This window comes from Oryzias melastigma, linkage group LG6, assembly GCF_002922805.2.
Source record: "Oryzias melastigma strain HK-1 linkage group LG6, ASM292280v2, whole genome shotgun sequence".
Taxonomy (NCBI): Eukaryota; Metazoa; Chordata; class Actinopteri; order Beloniformes; family Adrianichthyidae; genus Oryzias; species Oryzias melastigma.
The window spans coordinates 5644828-5662279 of NC_050517.1; the positions used below are offsets into that span (position 1 = coordinate 5644828).

General features: G+C 38.9%; 2 protein-coding genes across 3 annotated transcripts in view; both read right to left on the reverse strand.

Moving 5' to 3' along the window:
• Nucleotides 1-277: 277 nt before the first annotated feature.
• LOC112139168 (carboxypeptidase A1) lies at nt 278-6935 on the reverse strand. The gene is made up of 11 exons (XM_024261862.2): nt 6826-6935; nt 4268-4349; nt 3995-4129; nt 3801-3905; nt 3593-3694; nt 1869-1970; nt 1667-1777; nt 1424-1514; nt 881-1080; nt 688-772; nt 278-548 (listed from the first exon to the last, which is right to left on the reverse strand). Exons 1-11 carry the CDS (start codon nt 6888-6890, stop codon nt 361-363), a joined length of 1266 nt encoding a protein of 421 aa, XP_024117630.1. The 5' UTR covers nt 6891-6935; the 3' UTR covers nt 278-360.
• A 3162-nt stretch (nt 6936-10097) lies between these two features.
• The window catches only part of LOC112139176 (carboxypeptidase A1), a 10744-nt gene continuing 3389 nt past the window's right edge, over nt 10098-17452 (reverse strand). The window contains exons 3-12 of one of the 2 annotated variants that reach the window (XM_024261877.2): nt 15969-16050; nt 15717-15851; nt 15003-15107; nt 14819-14920; nt 12465-12566; nt 12256-12366; nt 11950-12040; nt 11617-11816; nt 11443-11527; nt 10098-10326 (exon numbers count right to left, since the gene is read on the reverse strand). In XM_024261877.2, coding sequence (XP_024117645.1) covers nt 10139-10326; nt 11443-11527; nt 11617-11816; nt 11950-12040; nt 12256-12366; nt 12465-12566; nt 14819-14920; nt 15003-15107; nt 15717-15851; nt 15969-16050 — 1201 coding nt within the window. In that variant the 3' untranslated portion in view covers nt 10098-10138. The remainder of the gene's footprint in view (nt 10327-11442; nt 11528-11616; nt 11817-11949; nt 12041-12255; nt 12367-12464; nt 12567-14818; nt 14921-15002; nt 15108-15716; nt 15852-15968; nt 16051-17452) is intronic. The other variant, XM_036212209.1, reaches the window with a different exon arrangement.

Here is a 17452-nt window from a genome sequence, read left to right on the forward strand (position 1 = left end):
AGAAAATATGTAGATAATTAAGAACAGCAGAATCATGTCTGGAGAACCACAAAGTTAAAGAAAGTGGATCAATCAGATGAGACCAATTTCCAATATTTCCAACTATCAAAGTCCAACTTTACACCTTTCAAAGTATAAACACCTTTTTTTTCTCTCTCTAAGTTCTATAAAGCTCCATTCCATTAAAAGTATCAAGCTTAACTCATCTATTTGAACTTCTCTTTTATTTGGTGTTCTATTTAAAACACACTTTCAGTTCCTTCATAGAGCTTGAAACTTTGTTGGTCAAGATTGATATTTTATTTATACAGGTTACACCACAACGGTGAGAGCTGTAGGTCCCCTGAGGGAGTTCTGGCATTAGTACGGGTTCTTGAAGGTGTGATCCATGATTGCCATCAGAGCCAGCCAAGTCTCCTCTGCGGTGGGAACGATCTGCTTAGCGGGCAGCAGGAAGCCGTACACGCCGGTGTCTCTCAGCTCAAAAGTGTATGAGTACTTGATGCCCTGCTCGTACGTCCAGTCAACAGTACTTCCACTTGCCTGGTCTAAAATGAAAATAGGGATGATGATAATACCAGAAAAAATCACAACATAAAAAGCATTTGATATTCTAATTTCTCTTAAATTGGCAGTGCTCCTATAGTTGAAAAATGTCCGTATGATGGCTGTGCTTCTGTTACTTACAGATAGTGTCAATAATGCTGCCATACGTGTAGCGAGTTCCATACAAGGAAGCCAGGTCAGTGATGGCTTTCTGAGCCAGACTATGCTGTAAAGAGAGATCAATGTGAGTTCAGCATTAGCATTTCAAACGGTGCAGGCTGCGTGTTAGCTTTCGTTTGTTAGTGAATAAAGACATGACTCAGCAGTTTTGTACCAGCTCAGCCTCATCCTTGGCTGGTGCGGAGGTGTAGCCATAAGGGTACAAGAGCATCTGAGAGTAGGAGTGGATGGAGATGAAGGCCTTGAAGTTTTTATGGGCGATCACAAAGTCCACAATAGACTTGACCTCAGACTCAGAGTGAGGAGTGGTTCCACGATAAGTCTCTGAGCAGGGGTTGCTGCTGGCACCGGGCTCTACAATAAAGCATGACAACACAAGTTATTAGATGACATCGGGCCATTAATAACAAAATAAAATGATCTGGAGGGCCGGATAGAAGCCTTGACTTTGACACATGTGCTCTGGAGAAATGGTGGCTTAGTTTGTGCCTTCAAACTGCTGATCATGTAAGGATGTTCTGACGTCCTTAAAGTGGGTTCAAACCAAATGGAGACTCGTTTTTGTAGACCCTGCTTGTTTAATGGATGGACAGATGGGTTGATAGGACGATTGGATTGACAGTTATATATTTTCAGTTGGCATTCATTCTGAATAATTTTGAGTGTTTTGCAAAAAAAAAAAAAAAAAGGACAATACCTCCAAAACCAGCATCCCAGTTCCTGTTGGGATCAACTCCAACACAGGTGGATCCAGGGTTGGGCTTTCTGGTCTTACGCCACATACGGTTCTGGGAACATCAACTCAATGTTACTGTTCAGAAAGAGACATCCTGTAGGTCTTTAAAAGTTTATATTCTCAAAATAGATCTGCAAACTGCTTAAAAGACAGAAAATATATTTGGTTGAAATCCGTAAATGTATCAGAATGTATAAAACTCACAGAGCTGTGAGTGTATGCGTATCCATCAGGGTTGGTCACGGTCTCCAGGAAGATGTCCATGCTGTTAAGGATGGCAGTGAGAGCAGGGTCGGTTCCATAGTCCTTCACAATCTAATGTCACACCCAAAGGACATCATCACATGATCTATTAATGGACATAATATGCAAAGGAAAACAAAAATGGGAAAAAAAATCAAAGTACCTTCTTAGCAAACCAGGTGCCACTGGCCTGAGTGACCCATTCCCTAGAGTGGATTCCAGTGTCGATCCAGATGGCTGGGCGGTTGGTTCCACCAGTGCTAAACTAGGACAAGGAAAGAGAGCTTTCATAAGGTCTACTTTGATCTTTCAAAAGATCTCCTTCAAGTGGACTGCAGGCAGACTCTATAAGTTACATATTTCACTAAACTGCCAGATTATTACTCTTTGGGTGTATCCAGACTGGAAAAATCTGTTGGTCCGGATCAATCCTGAACCTTGTGATTGGTCTGTATTCATACTGCCAGCCAATTTTGTTTCTATTTTACTCCTGTTTCGAACCAAAGCATGTAAACAAAACCATGTGACTAAAGATCTCTTCAGTCATTTGGTCAGGAATTATTACAAGAGAAAGAATAAAGGAAGTTCTAGGCTTTGCAACCCTTGTCAGGGTAGTTCACCTCTTTAGACTTTATAGTTCATTGACCCGTTTTTGAACGTCTGTATCCACGTCAGGTTCAATAATATTTCCTATCTGCTTTGGTACGATGGAGACATGCTGCAAGACGGAGGAGACGACGGCTTAGAAGGAACGCTGATAAGTGTTTATGACATATAGAAAACAGTGTGAGAATCAACGTGTATCATGTCAAAAGTTGTTTTAATGAGCCTGAATTCATCCGACCACATTTCAGTGAGTTGGTGCGGCTCAGCAGTTGCTTTCTTCCTACTCTGTTTACATCCCATAATACCCGGCTACAGTGGCCATTTTTGTTCAGTTGTTCCACTCTGAGCATGAGTCTATTCAGACTGAGGAAACTCAGAGTAAACCAAAGTTCAGTCTGATTGGATACAAACCAAGACCACCTCAAAAGATGGGTCAGAGTTCAGGTCCTGGTCCCGGACTAGGGTCCACTTGGATGCATTCAGACTGAAAATTTGTTCCTGATTATCTTAACTGAATAGACCCGAAGAGGTGCATGTCTCTGCACAAACAAATGATCATTTTAATACATTAAAGCTGTTTATTTTTCGTTAATGATGTTCCTGGATGGTCTGAATTGAAAAATTTAAAGAAAGTTGCTTTAGTTGAGTTTTTGATTGCTTGAAATGTGTTCGTACCACCTTTTTCATCACCTAGTTTCTCATCTCCAAGAGTCTTAATGCATCACATTTCTCTTCCAATGTTCCTCTTTTACGAGATTGAACATAACAAACAAAATGTTTTTAATAATCGTAAGAGGTCTTGATATATTCATGGGCTATGTTTAAATCTTTTGTAGTAAAAATAAAAAAATTGAGTTTACTTAATATTATAGCAGCATGCTAATGTTTTTGGCTAATTTGTTATCTACTGAGGTTTTTACAGGCTAATTTAGAGTTTAGCTAATATTTTAGTAGCATGCTAAAGTTTTGGAATAATTCGGTTTCCTGAGGAATTTTACACTTTTTTGGAGTTTAGCTAGTATTTAAGCAACATGGTAGCTTTTTTGGCTAATTTGGCATCAAAATTGGCATGTATTAGGGATTTCAAGCAATTTTACTACAAATTTTTCAGAAATTTAGATCAACTTCAGCGCTCTTTCATAGTTCTTTAACAAAATTTTACAAATAGCTTTTGCATTTTCTGCAAATCCCTTCAGCATTTACAGTAAATTGTGTTACCATTTCAGCAAAAAGCATCCACTCAAGCATTTTCGCAGGTAATGCAACTTTTCTAGTTTGTACCTTGAGCACATTCAGGGGACGGCCCTCGTAGCTGTGACCAATCACCAACTTGCTGACCAGGTTGGGGTTCTCAGCCACCAGCATGTCTTGGAAACTGTAAAGCTGAATCACAGACACAAGCAGAGCATTTAAATGCACATTAATACACTAAAACCATGTCTTTTGGTGGAGATCTTTCTATTGTCTGCTGGTAAAAAGGTGCACTGACCTCATCGATGGTGTGGTAGTTTTCATAGTCGAAACCGTCAGTGTTCCTGGGACTTCCAGAGAGAGATGCTGCATCCATTTCCTCCAGCTCCTGATCCAGCAGTGCCTGAAGGACAATGACAGCGTTCAGATGAAAAATAGTTTGATGTTGCTGTTTGGAAATAGATAGTGCTTTAAGTTTGACAGCAACTATACCTGCAAATCTTTAATCATGACAGAGTACTCAATGTTGCGACTCCCCAAAAAGTCTTTGACAAACTGCAGGGCGTGGGAGGGAACCCTGACATCCACAGGGGTGGACATGCGAGTGACTTCTCTCCAGAAGTCCAGCTACATAACACACACACAACAAGAAACGTAAAGCCTGTTCTCGTTTTAAAGTAGGAGCAACAATAGCCAACCCTGCAACAGTATGCTGTATCTCTAATACTTTCATATCCAAGTAAACATGAATAGATGCTAACTGACCTGGGAATCCATCATTTCCTCCAGATTTTTGAGCTGAGATCGTTGGACTTCATCCTTCGGAACGATGCGAAGGACTTGATGCCTGGAAAGAAAAAGCTCGTTGTTTTACAGCAGTTAACCCTTTAACACCTGATGGTTCGTCTGTGACACTTAAACAAGAATATTTAACATACTGTAACTTTCAGCTGTTAACACAGCACTTTACTACTTCAGAATCTGCTGGAATTTTGTCGATCATGTTAATGGTTGAAAAGTTACAGTAAGTCAAAGAACATAAACACTGGAGCTCTGTTGTTAAAGGGTTAAATATGACAGTTATTGTTTTTGGTAAATCTACCACAGAATGCTGGGATACTTTACATACTCAGACATTTGTAGTAGGGTTATAGATATATAACAGTGACTTGCAGTCAGGGGTGGCAGGTGAGACAGAGCCTCACCAGCGAAATAGAGCTTAAAAATGCATAAATTACATAAAATGAATGTACTTTTTAAGATAAAAAAAAAATCAAATGTTATTTTTTTTAGACATGTCTTTTCTATGATGACCTTTTTCTGTGTGGATTTTCAACGTTTCTTCGGTAAAAAAGCAGCAAATTTACGAGTTTCCTTTTCAAATCCGCCAAACAGCGCTGGGTGAGGCAGCTGTAGTCCCGCCTCCCCGGCGCCGCACACACAGAGGACCGATCCGAATTCTCCCCTTCTCCCTCTCCCTTAACCCTCCCCCTTCATTCATCCCTCCGTGCTTGTTCCAAACGGAAGGTGATGAAAAAATAGTGTCTAATATTTCAGACGTGACTTTCGTTCAATGAAGTCCGGTCCGCTAGCGTTAGCGCGGAGCTTCCAGCGCTTAAATATACATAACAACAGCGGTTTTATAACTTTAAGAAGGTCACACTACAACATAAAGTTATTACTTACATTTAAATGTAAACATCTGTGGTTCAGAGCCCCCCAAAGGGAAGAAAAGCGCTTCTTAGCACGATGCGGTTTACTCTTGCGATAGTGGACTTTGGACCCCTCTGTTGGAATGTGAAACTTAAAAAGTAATAATTCCAGACACGACTTTGACTTCAACTGACACTCCAAATCAAGGGGGAGGGCTAAGGGAGAGGGAGAAGGGGAGTATTCGGATCGGGGTTGACTGCAGCGTCAGCCGACACATGTGCTGTATTGTTTCTGTTCATCATCATAAAAGACACTTTATTTTAAAATGACCTAATTTTCTAATCTCTTGCCATCTGTCTGATTACTCTGATGCCAGTTTGTGACTCATTTAGTCTTTTTATCCACTAAAAATGCGCTTTAAAAACACACTAGGAGAGGCAAACAGTCCGCCTGGTGCACCGCAGAACTCATGTCACGAGGCAGAGGGCGCCAGTGAGCCCAGAGACTGTGACACCGCAGCTAAAGAATAATAGATTTAGCAGCAGCAAGTCAAGTGCAGCTGTCCAGTTACTCTTTATTATTGTTTAGCATCAATTTCTAAATGGAGGATTTTGTTTTTAAACCCATAAACTCAAGAATTTGTTTAGACTCGTCTCTGGTAGAGATCTCCAAGGAGACAGAGAGACTTTAACACTGAAGAAAGAAAAGGAAGACTTCTACTAACAGGTTATTCACGTGTTTCTTCAGAGGGAGCAGACTTCATTCATAAGTAAAAGTAAGTCAATAATAAGAGTCTTGGTGATTTTCTTTCGATTCTACAGTTAGTAAACAGAAGAAAAATACTGAAAGGAAAGTTTAAATGACATACTTTAACTGTTGTTAATCAAATGGTGAATAAGCTGTTTTGTAGAGTATATATGTCTGTAAATTTGACTGACGTGATCACCAGTCATGAAATTCACCTTACGTCACTGATATATAATACATATTATATATATATAATTTTAAAATAAAGCATCTTTTGTGATGATGAAAGACCAAAACAAAGATTCTGCTAGCGCGCACACATCACTGGTGCCCGAGGGACCAGCTCACGCACGTGGAAGTAGACAGTCTCTCACGAGCAATGAGTTTTTCTGCTGAGGATTAAATACGAGCGGCAGGAGCAGAGCAGCGTGCGGGGGTCTTCATTATCCCAGAGGAATGTTTGACCCTGTGCGGGGATGTCTTATTTCTGCATGGAGTTTTGATTAATAAATAACGCCATATTTCAGGTTCCACTTTGACAGTTATGAGTTAAAGGAAAATCTATCACATTTTAAATGTTCCTGCAAGAAATCTGGAGTACAAGTACAATTTAAAGCAGCTGCAGATATTTCACAGAGGAAGATTAACTTTACCCTCAAAAGTTAAGACAAACTGAAAGCTAAGAAAACAATCAGCTTCTCACTTCAGCTTCGTACAGACTGTGGGAAAATACTGGCATCAAATTGGTCTGGATCCTCCAGCATACATTCATTTCATCAAACATGAATGAATAGATTCAACGGAAACCTCAGAGTCACAATGGCTCTCCCTGGTTGTGACAAACATCTGCCTCATTCTCACTAATTCAGAACAAATGACATGTATGAAAGTGTCTAAGAACAGGCAGAGAAAGAGGAACTCACCCCACAAAAGTCTCCTTGCTTAGAACAGCTACAAACAGCAGGGTGAATCCCAGCAGCCCCCTCATGTTGACCGGTAGAGTGCATCAGGATGGAAACGCCGCGCGCTTTTATAGCTGAACTTGGAACGGCACCTGGATCAATCTTAACCTTGGTCAGGATGATAGGCGTTTACTCCAGCTGCTGTTCTTCCCACACTGGCCCGGTGAAGCCACACCACAAACTGCCCTGTTTCCTGGCCCGTTATTAAAGAAAAAAACTCACTTGAATAAAAATAGACAGTTCACTTGAGGTTTACTCCTTAGTTTGGACATGAACGTTATCAGCTTCATTTTGTTTGTCGAATTCCTGCCTTTGGCCGTGCCTTGATCCCTCACTGTTGACATTCAAATAACTTTAGCTCCTGAAGAGGCCAAAAAGGTTAAGGATTTTTTTTATTACGATGATATTATTTAAAATTATGTGCTCCAATAAATAGTAAAAATATGTTACTTAAAGCTCAAACTTTGTCAACGTCATTACTATTCTTTTAACCCTTTAACACCTGGCTGCTGAAGATGGTGAAATTAATAGCTGAAAACGCTGAAGCTGTTAGCCAGCTAAAATATTAGCTAAATGCCAAATTAGCCTGAAAAACGTAAAAAACAAAACAAAAAACAAACGTAGGTTAGCCAAACTGCTAGTATTTAGCAAAAGAAAATGCTAAAAAATCCTAAATAATTCACAAAGCAGCTCACATGTTGCTGCAATATTAGCTAAATTCCAAAACTGTCTTTAAAAAAAGCCTAAATTAGCCAAAACAGCCAGCATGCAACTGAAAAAAATGTTAAATTTAAAAATAGCCTAAAAAACTGAAAAAAGCCTAAATTATCCAAAACTTAAACCTTCAATAACTTTCAATATTTTACTCTCCATAAACATATATTTTGTCAAAATAATACAAGTTAGGGATGAAACAAAATGATCTGGAGGGCCGGATCCGGCCCCCGGGCCTTGACTTTGACACATCTGGGTTAAGACATATGATATGATGGTTGTCAGCGTGAATTACAGAACAAAAGGTAACAGAGAGGAGGCATGGTGGTGTGGAGAACATCTGCAGGGTTCACACAGAAGAGAAGGCCGTGTGCACGGTCAGTGTGCATGTGTCCTGCTGAGCTGGATTTATGCAACGTAGGGCTGAAGGGAAAGCAGAAAAGAGAAGCTTCACAACTGTTTTCTTTTGCAGGAAATCCAAACAACAACAGAACTGCTTCAGTTCACGTCTACAGATAAAATGTCAATCACACCATGTTTTATGGAATTTTATTCTTCCATCCATTTTCTTAACCTTGCGTTTGCCCTTTTGGGGTCACGGCGTTGCTATGGCTTGTCATGGTGGATGAAGGCAGGTTGGCAACTAGCAGGTTGTCAGTCTGTTGCAGGGTCACACAATCACACCTAGGGACAATGTAGACCCGGCGTGCACAAACGTTTTTGCTCAAAGGGCCAAAATCTAAATGGGATATGTCAGGAAATGTAGGAGAAAATAAAGAATATGGTTTAAATTGTTTATTTGGATTCTGTATTCATTAAGTTAACACATAATAGTAAGACTAAAAAGTAACATTTGTATTTGAAACCTCTAACATTAAGGCCTCACTGGCCAATATTAACAGAAAAACAAGAACAAGCTAAAACAAACTTTCTTCCAATGAAAACAGTAAACTGGGATCCTAACGAGAGACGTGGAGCTGGGGCCCGTTCCAAGAAGCAGGTTTTGTTGGAACTCTGAGTTCGTGAACTCCAAATTCAGTAAAACTCTGAGTTTTCGGTTCCAGAAAGAGAGATAACTCAAACCCGGGAAAGTGGGTTAAACCAAGCCCGTTCCAAGAAGCGGGTTAAGCTGAACTCAGAATCAATCACTATGGTAACTGAGTCTGTGAACGAAACCTGGTCGGTAGCAGGTTTTCTTCAGGAAACTTAGAGTTCTCTGAGGTCTCCGCCCCTTTTTAAAGTGAAGGATGTTCAAATATGAGTTCTTCATGAACATTTAGAGAACATTCACATTAGAGACGTCACGTTTTCACCACACAGAAACCAAAATGACATGTTCATTCATAGAGGATCATGTAGAGAGGAGGCTGATTAATCCAGAGGAAATGTTATTTACGTCGGTAGAGGATTTGGAGGACACGAGTCGACTGACTGCAGTTTCCCAATTCATTTTTATTTCAGCGATATTTTAAATAGTGAGTTTTTCCAGGGACTCGCTATTAAAAAATACAGTTTTCTTTTCCCTATTTTAAACCCGTAACAATAGAAATTATTGAATGTCAAACACCGAGAAAGCATTTCAAATCACCTACCATCCTCTACTTGTGTTGAACATTAGCTCGGGTGTCAGCAATGCTGCTTCCCTCTGTGGAGTTTGCGAGTTCGATTCCCGTCTACGGAAATTATTTTTATGCTTAAAAAAAGAATTCGGCGAATATGTTTTAAGTCTTGAGAATTAAAATTAAATAAATGTTTTTTTTAACATATGTCAGGCAGCTACAGTTTCTTTTTAGCGTGCAGTGATATCCGTGTGTGTGGGGGGGGGGTTACGATCACGGAGATTACTTATTAGATTGGTAACAGATCAAAAACCATTCCTTACTCAACAAGAGACAAAATAACCTTCCTGACATTATTTATTCATTATTAGAAATGATTCAAATAACTGCAGATATTTTCTCTCTGTTCTACCGCTGCAGCTGTGTTGCTTTTCTTGCAGAAAATGTTCTCTATAGTCTGCATATGCTTGCAGGAACTTATCAATTTCTGCCACCGGAAGTAGTAAACTCAGATGTTTGTTCCCGTTGTCATGGTGAATCGTGCTGTCTTTGCTCCATTGATCAGGGCTTTTTATGGTCGCGACGCTCACACCTGATTCTGGTTCTAACAACTTCAAGTTGATTGAATCAAACATTTTCAGCTGTTCTGGAACCGAAAACCCTGAGTTTGAGAATTTAGAGTCCAGTGACTCTAAGTTCAGGTTTGAACTCTAAATTTGTTGAACCTGCTTCTTGGAACGGGCCCCTGGTCTTTAGACTTTATCTGTTTGCCATTGTCGCTCCATCTTGGCTAACTGAAAAAGGCTGCTAAAAGCATCAGAAGCTGTGGGTTCTGTTCAGTAAAAGAAAACGAAATTTAATTTTATTCATATTTTCTAACTTATTCTAATATATACATGTGCAGTAAATTATCTGGATAGAACACAACAAAGAATATTTAACTGTAATGAAAAAAAAAACTCCAAAGCTTCTCACAAGTTTAATATTAGCAAATGCACACATCAGTATGGGTCTTTGAGGGTGTGATCCATGATGGTCCTCAAAGCCAGCCAAGTCTCCTCAGACGTCGGAACGATCTGACTGGAAGGCAGCAGGAAGCCGTGGCGACCGGTGTCCCTCAGCTCAAAGGTGTAGGAGTACTTGATGCCCTGGTCGTAGGCCCAGTCAATGCTGCCGCCACTGGATTGGTCTACGGTCGAAACAGATGCTCGTATTCAGGAGGTTTGATACATGAAGAAAACCGTTTTAGGCTGAGACAATGATCCAAATAAAAGACCAACACGACATTTTTTTTGTACTTGTGGAAATGAGTCTTCAACGCGACTGCTGAAAGTTGTAGTTTTCTCAAAGTAAAGCAGAAGAGAACGGTCCGCTTATGAAATTGCAATTGCTCAACTACTTCCTGTTTACACCTTGAGACAGGCTGAGACCAAAAATGGAGCCACACTTGAACTTTACCCTTTTGGGTGTTTTCTGTGTGATTCCTCCCTTTGTGACTCCTTCTCCACCTCACCACATGGACACACTTTTATAAAGGAACATGTAACCTGGACTTTCATTTAAACCAGGAAGTAAAAAATGTTGCAGTCTTCAAAAGATCACTGGATACAAGTTGCAGACGGGAGAAGATTTCTATTGATTCCTGTGCTAAAAAGTCAAAGTTTACAATTAAAATAAAGCCACTTACATTTTGATTTCTAATGCATGTTTGATGTATTTTGCTTTTGTCCTTGAGCAGTGTGTTTTTTTTAATTAGTTATTTTGTTTTTTGTTAGAGCTCAAATTTTGGAATTGTTAGTGGAGTGTCCTTTTGGTTTCTTTGTGCTTATTTAAAGGAAATCTACCAGTAAGGTTAGAATTTATGGCCTATTTCTAAGAGGCCTGTTTTTGCTGAGGGTATTGTCAGAAATTAAAGATCCAGTCTGTAAATGTCTACAATATCTACACTTATTTTCCCACTCTTGATGCACTTCAATTCGTCCTTGGTTTCTTAGGTCATCTTTAATAACACAAGAAGCTGTTTTTTTGTCCTTTTTCCACTATGAAGGTAAGATTAAACTTCTTCTTGATCGTCTTCCAGATATTAAAGGGGTAACAGGTGTTCTTTGTTACGTTTAGCTTGATATTTTGATGACAATCCCAGAGGGCTGTTTGTTTTTGTATGTTGTTGTATGACAGAAAAATAAAAAAATCACAATTTATCTGATAACACCTACATTTTGTGTGATTACAACTCAGTGAGAAATGAATATTTTATTTCACTTTAACAATTTCCAGCTCATCTGTCTTTAAAACTGACACTTACAAATGGTGCTGATGATGCTCCCGTATCTATAGTGAGTACCGTACAAGGAGCCCAGGTCTGTGACAGCCTTCCTAGCCAAACGGTCCTGTAGAAACAAAACAATTCTCTCTGACGACTTTCATTACTATTGTGAAACGTCTTTAAAGTGGAAGACGTACAACAGAACAGCCGTACCAGTTCAGCCTGGTCCTTTGCAGGGTTTCTGGTGTAGCCATAAGGGTACATCAGCAGCTGAGAGTAGGAGTGGATGGAGATAAAAGCCTTGATGTTCCCATGGGTCTTCACAAAGTCCATGATGGACTTGACCTCCGACTCAGAGTGAGCTCTGGGTCCATGATAAGTCTCAGAGCAAGGATTGCTGCTGGCACCACGAGCTACACCAAACACAAACACACAGCTGTTAAATGCCATCACTTATACTGTTATTGTTTGGACGTTCACTCTCAGTAGTGGAGTTTTTGAGACAAAACTGCATAAAGAGATGGCATTAATGAAAAAAAAACTTACTTCCAAACCCAGAATCCCAGTTTCTGTTGAGATCGACCCCAACACAGTTAGTTCTGGGGTTCAGCTTCCTGTTCTTGCGCCACAAACGATTCTGGGAACATCAAGTCACCATCAGATAGTTTCCTCTTACAATCTCACAAATCATCTTAGATACAGTCCCAATAAAACCTTGAGTGGTCTTAATTTTAAATCTTAAGAACCCCAGATTATATTCATTTGCAATAATCCCACCACCTCTATACTCAACATTCTCATGAGTACAGACAGAATGTTTTGTCATCCTGGTAGAAGCGATGATTGGCTCACAGTAGAGTGAGTATATTCATATCCATCAGGGTTGATCACAATCTCCAGGAAGATATCCATGCTGTTGAGGATGTCAGTGAGAATGGGATCTCTTCCATAATCAGTCACAATCTGATGACACATGCAGAGACACAACACCAGTTCAGCGTGGAGCAGATGGAGAAGAGTCAGAAGAAACCGGAGAACGGAGACGTGACAAACCAAAGCACCTTCTTAGCAAACCAGATGCCGCTGGCCGGTGTGATCCACTCCCTGGCATGGATTCCTGTGTCGATCCAGATGGCACGGCGGTTGGTTCCTCCGGTGCTGAACTGAAACAGAACTAGAAGAGTTTCATTACCTGTGATAATGCTGGTGTCAATGCTTTTTGCTAAAAGTAGTCGCAGAAGATGCTGAAGCATTTTGCTGAAAATGATGACACAATTTACTTTAATTATTGAAGGTATTTGCAGAAAATGCAAAAGATATTTGTAAAATGTTAAATTTTCTTAAAGACTGAAAATTTGGTTAAAAAACTATGAAAAAGCGCTGAAGTTGACCTAAATTTATAAAAATTTGTAGCAAAATTGTGTAAAAATCCCCAATGCAGGCAAGTTTGCAGAAATATTTAGTGTGTTGCTTAAATATGAGCTAAACTCCAATTTAGTCCAAAGAACCTTAGTGGATTCCAAATCAGCCAAGAAAGCTAGCTTGTTGCTTAAATACTAGCTAAACTCCAAAATAACATAAAAACCTCAGTAGATGCCAAATTAGCCAAATGAGCTAGCATGATGCTAAGATAACAGACAGGTTAAAACATAACCCATTAATATTTTTAAGGTCTTGTTGCTAATCTACTTAAAATACCAAATATGAAGAATTTCTCATTCATTTCCTATGGGGCATATTTTGCTCAATATTTCAAAAACTATAAAGTTTATAAACACCAACAATACAAGCTTTACTGAAACCGCTGAAAGTGTGATTGAGTTTGACGAGCCAAAAAACGAACAGGAAGGAGCAGGAGAATCACTATTGTGTGAATGCTTACTAAGCAATCACACAATTAGATACAGTTGAATTTAATACAGTGATTCATCTGTGAGGACAATGAAGCAAAAGTAGGACACCTTGTGTGTTAGGTCTGACACTGAGGTTCTAGATTTAAACCAACTGAAGGGTTTCAACAAGTTCAAGTTAATCCATAAGACTCTGTCAATAAAACTGAACTGTGACTGAAGTTTTAATGTTGAACACTGGGGGGGTTCTACTAGTGAAAGTAAGTCACAAAATAATTGTACTTGACCAAAATGAGTCACAATGAGTGACAGAGAAAAAGTCAATTAGTGGGCTGCAAAAAGACAAGGTAATTTGTTGGTTGAGGTACGGATATGACATGTCAACAGACAATGGTTGATCCAAGGACTAAATATAGACCATAGAATACAAATAAACTCATAGCAGTAAAGTTTGTCACACGCTGTTTGTTCAAGGTTGGTGTTGATGTCAGCTGATTGGGGGAAGTAGAATTTTTTCAAGCTCCCAAAAACTGAAATGAGTGAAAATCTATCTTTGTGTTCGACTTTCCCTCCAAAAAATGAAGGCTGGTTGGAGTAGAACAGTGCGGATCGGAATGTTTTACTTTGGAGAACTCGCTGAGAGAACCTGAGACAAATTACAGACCGATATGTGAACTAGAGTGATTGTGATGTCACCCATTAAAAATGATTCATGTTTGGGTTCAACCAAATTAAGTCAGTTCAGTCGCCATTTTGTCACATTACAGGCTTCTTTGAACCCGCAGGTACTTCCTGTTTAGAATGTCATGGGGAGGGGGTCATTCAGTCCAGGCGTTACATACAGTCAATGTTACCAACTCACTATTTATCATTTAACTCAAATTTTCCCATATACTCATTACTATTATTATTATTATTATTATTATAAAAAAATACTTCGATTTTCAATGACAGTGCCAGACAGAGGGCTGTCCTACTGCCCTTACAAAGCAGCTCCCACTGAACCCTGAGATCAAATCCAGTCTAGAGAGGAAGGTTGTTTAAAGTTCTCAATGACAATTTTTTTATTTAAAAAAAACATTCCCATTATGACATTTTTAACCAAAGTCCCACAACCTAAATGTCTTAAAAAGCCATTTTTCATCTGAAGCTTCTGTTTCTAAATCTCCTCTGAGGGGGCGTGGCTTTTGGAGCTGAGAAGAGCAGCCCCCCCCCCCCCCGATTATGATAGGTCTCGCTAGCGTAAATGTTCTCCGCTTCTACATCAAAACTTCAACTACAATGGGTAACGTCCAGCTGTATGGTTCTGATCCAGTTGTCTGCTCGCTCGAGGAAGTGAAGAGTTTCATGGAAATTGACTTAATTTGATTGAAACTAGAAGCAAGCAATTTTCTACGGGTGACACCACACTTACTCAGTCCAGTTCTCATGTACAGTCAATGGGTAAACTTGACTTTAAATTTGACTAGCTGTCCCTCACTGAACAATAAACTTGGTTTGTCACACTTTTTTCCTTCTTTTTAAAAATTTTTAGTGAAGTATTGTTTTTTAATTTATTTTTTTACCTTTAGTACATTCAGAGGACGGCCTTTGTAGCTTTGACCAATCACTAGGTTGGTGACGAGGTTGGGGTTCTCAGCCGCCAACATGTCTTGGAAACTGTAGATCTGCATAGAAAAAGCTTCATGCTGAGTACAGGAAGCTCTGGTTGTCCTTTTATCTGCATGTTAGCCAAAAGGGTTCCCTTACCTCACTGAGTGTGTGGTACCTGGAGTAGTTGAAACTCTCTGTGTTTAAAGGCTTTTGGGCACAAGCAGACAACTCCATTTCTTTCTGCTCCTCATCCAGCACTGCCTAATATTCAAATGACATGATTTAAATCTGTGTAAAAGATCGCCAGAGTGTTTTGATGTTTGCTATAGACCAGGGGTGTCAAACTCAATCGCACAGGGGGCCAAATCAAAACAACTTAGGTCACAGACCAAACAGGAAAAACATTTATTGAAGACTCTAAAACTACATTTTTAAAACTTTAAAAAGCGTAACTTTTTAACGTAATTATGAACTATATATATAATGCTAGTGTGAATGCTGTAAGCTGAATTTGGCCAGTGAAGATGCTAGTGCTGATAGCTGAAGATGCTTTAATTGATCGCTAGAAATGCTGAAGCTGATAGCTGAAAATACTGAAGCTAATAGCCAGCTAAAATGTAAGCTAAAAGCCAAATTAGCCTAAAAAACGAAAGTAAAAAACTAAACTCAAAAATAGCTTAAAAAACAGATTAAAAAAACTAAATTTTCCAAAACAGCTAGCGTGTAAAAATTTGCCTAACTCCAAAACAGCCTAAAAAAACCTTTAAAAAAGGCCTAAATTAGCCAAAACAGCTAGCATGTAGCTGAAATATGAACTAAACTCCCCCTGGGCCTTGACTTTGACACATGTACTATAGACTCTTCCTTTACCTGCAAGTCATCAACCATGGTGAAATAACTGATGTCCTTGCTCTCCATCAAAGGTTTAAGAAACTGCAGGAATTGGAAAGGTACTCTGACGTGCACAGGACATGACACGGCCGTCACTCGCCTCCAGAAGTCCAGCTGCAAAACAACAAGGAACATCTCACAATGAAAAAGGAAAGCGATGATGAAAAGAGTCCCAGGTTCCTACTGTTAGAAAAATATATATTTAGATCAAAACTGGACATAAGCAACCACCTCTAATTCTAATATGTCCTCCAGCTCTTTGAGAAAAGCCAGTTGAGCTTCATCCTTTGGAGTGATCTGGAGAACCTGATGCCTGCAAGGAGAAATCGCAAGTTATAAAAGGAAGAAGTTCAAGTTTTGATGTCAAACACATTTTTTATTGGCAGGACAATAAGTGGTTAAAAAAGGAACCAAAAAATTACCAGAATCTTTATTTCACCATGCTCCAGAAAGCTATTTTAGATGCTTAAGTTTGTACCATTGTGAAGGAGGGCCGTATTCTGGACAGCTAGGTGTTTTATCAGAAATCTAAATGATCTGGTATTGACATGAGTAAATTCAAATTTGGATTTTTGGTGTGATTCTTGAATAAATTAGTTGATAAAGAGACAATTTCAGCACATTTACATTTAGATAGGACTAGGGATGTAATGATTCAGTCAAGCCACGATTTGATTAAAGTCACAGTTTTAAAGTCACAATTTTGATTGATTTTCTTTTTCTGATTTTTCTTTTCTCAACGCAATGAATTAAAGGTATTTCAAGGCCAAGTCTGTTTTGTTTTTGCCCCTTACATCAAACTGTCTGAATTTCTACTAACAGAAAATGAATCAATACAAATGAAAAATTATACATAGCACTGAAATGATCACAAATCCTTTCATAATCAGTTCATGTTGTGCTTCACGTATGATGGACCGCTCAGCACCCGCGCCGCTCAGCCTCAACCCGCACCCGCCCGCACAGGCTCACTCGCCCCCGCACATGTCCGCTCACTCGGGTTTATGTATCAAAATGGAAAATAAAAACATAGGAAGATCCTAAAACCATGCTTGAAAATAACTTAAAAATTTGGAATTTGAAGAAAAATTCCTAAAATATATTTGTGTATATATATATATATATATATATATATACACAAATAAAGTTAGAACAATACTTTATGTTTTTGTGGCCAATGAGACATTGATTAATAAAATATAGCTTTTAAATAATATCTAAAATTGTTTTTTTTTCGTTTATAAATTAACCTCTTTTACTTTTGAAAGTAGCTCATACAAGTTCCTTTCAAAATAAAATCATCTTGTGTTTGATCAGATCCTTCAGCTGCAGCAGATTACTCGAACTAAACACGTAATAATGTCTTTTCTATCATTGTACTTTAGTGTTCTTCATCTTTTTCTCATTTTACTATTGAATATAAACACAACAACTTTGGTGTAGAATAAAAATACTAAAAGTAAATGTAATAAGATGATGGATGTCATTCTGATAATAATCTGCTCTGATATCAGATTAAACATTTTACCATCTTTTTGCTCAGTTTTGTTTAAATCTAAGCATAAGTAACAAAATGTAAATAATTAAAGTAAATGAACCAATGCTACAAAACCATCATTTACTCAAATTGTTTTTTTCTTCAAACCCAAACAGCCACAATGGAGGAGGGAAAGAGCTGCATGTGGCTCCAGAGCCTCAGGGTGGAGATCTCTGAT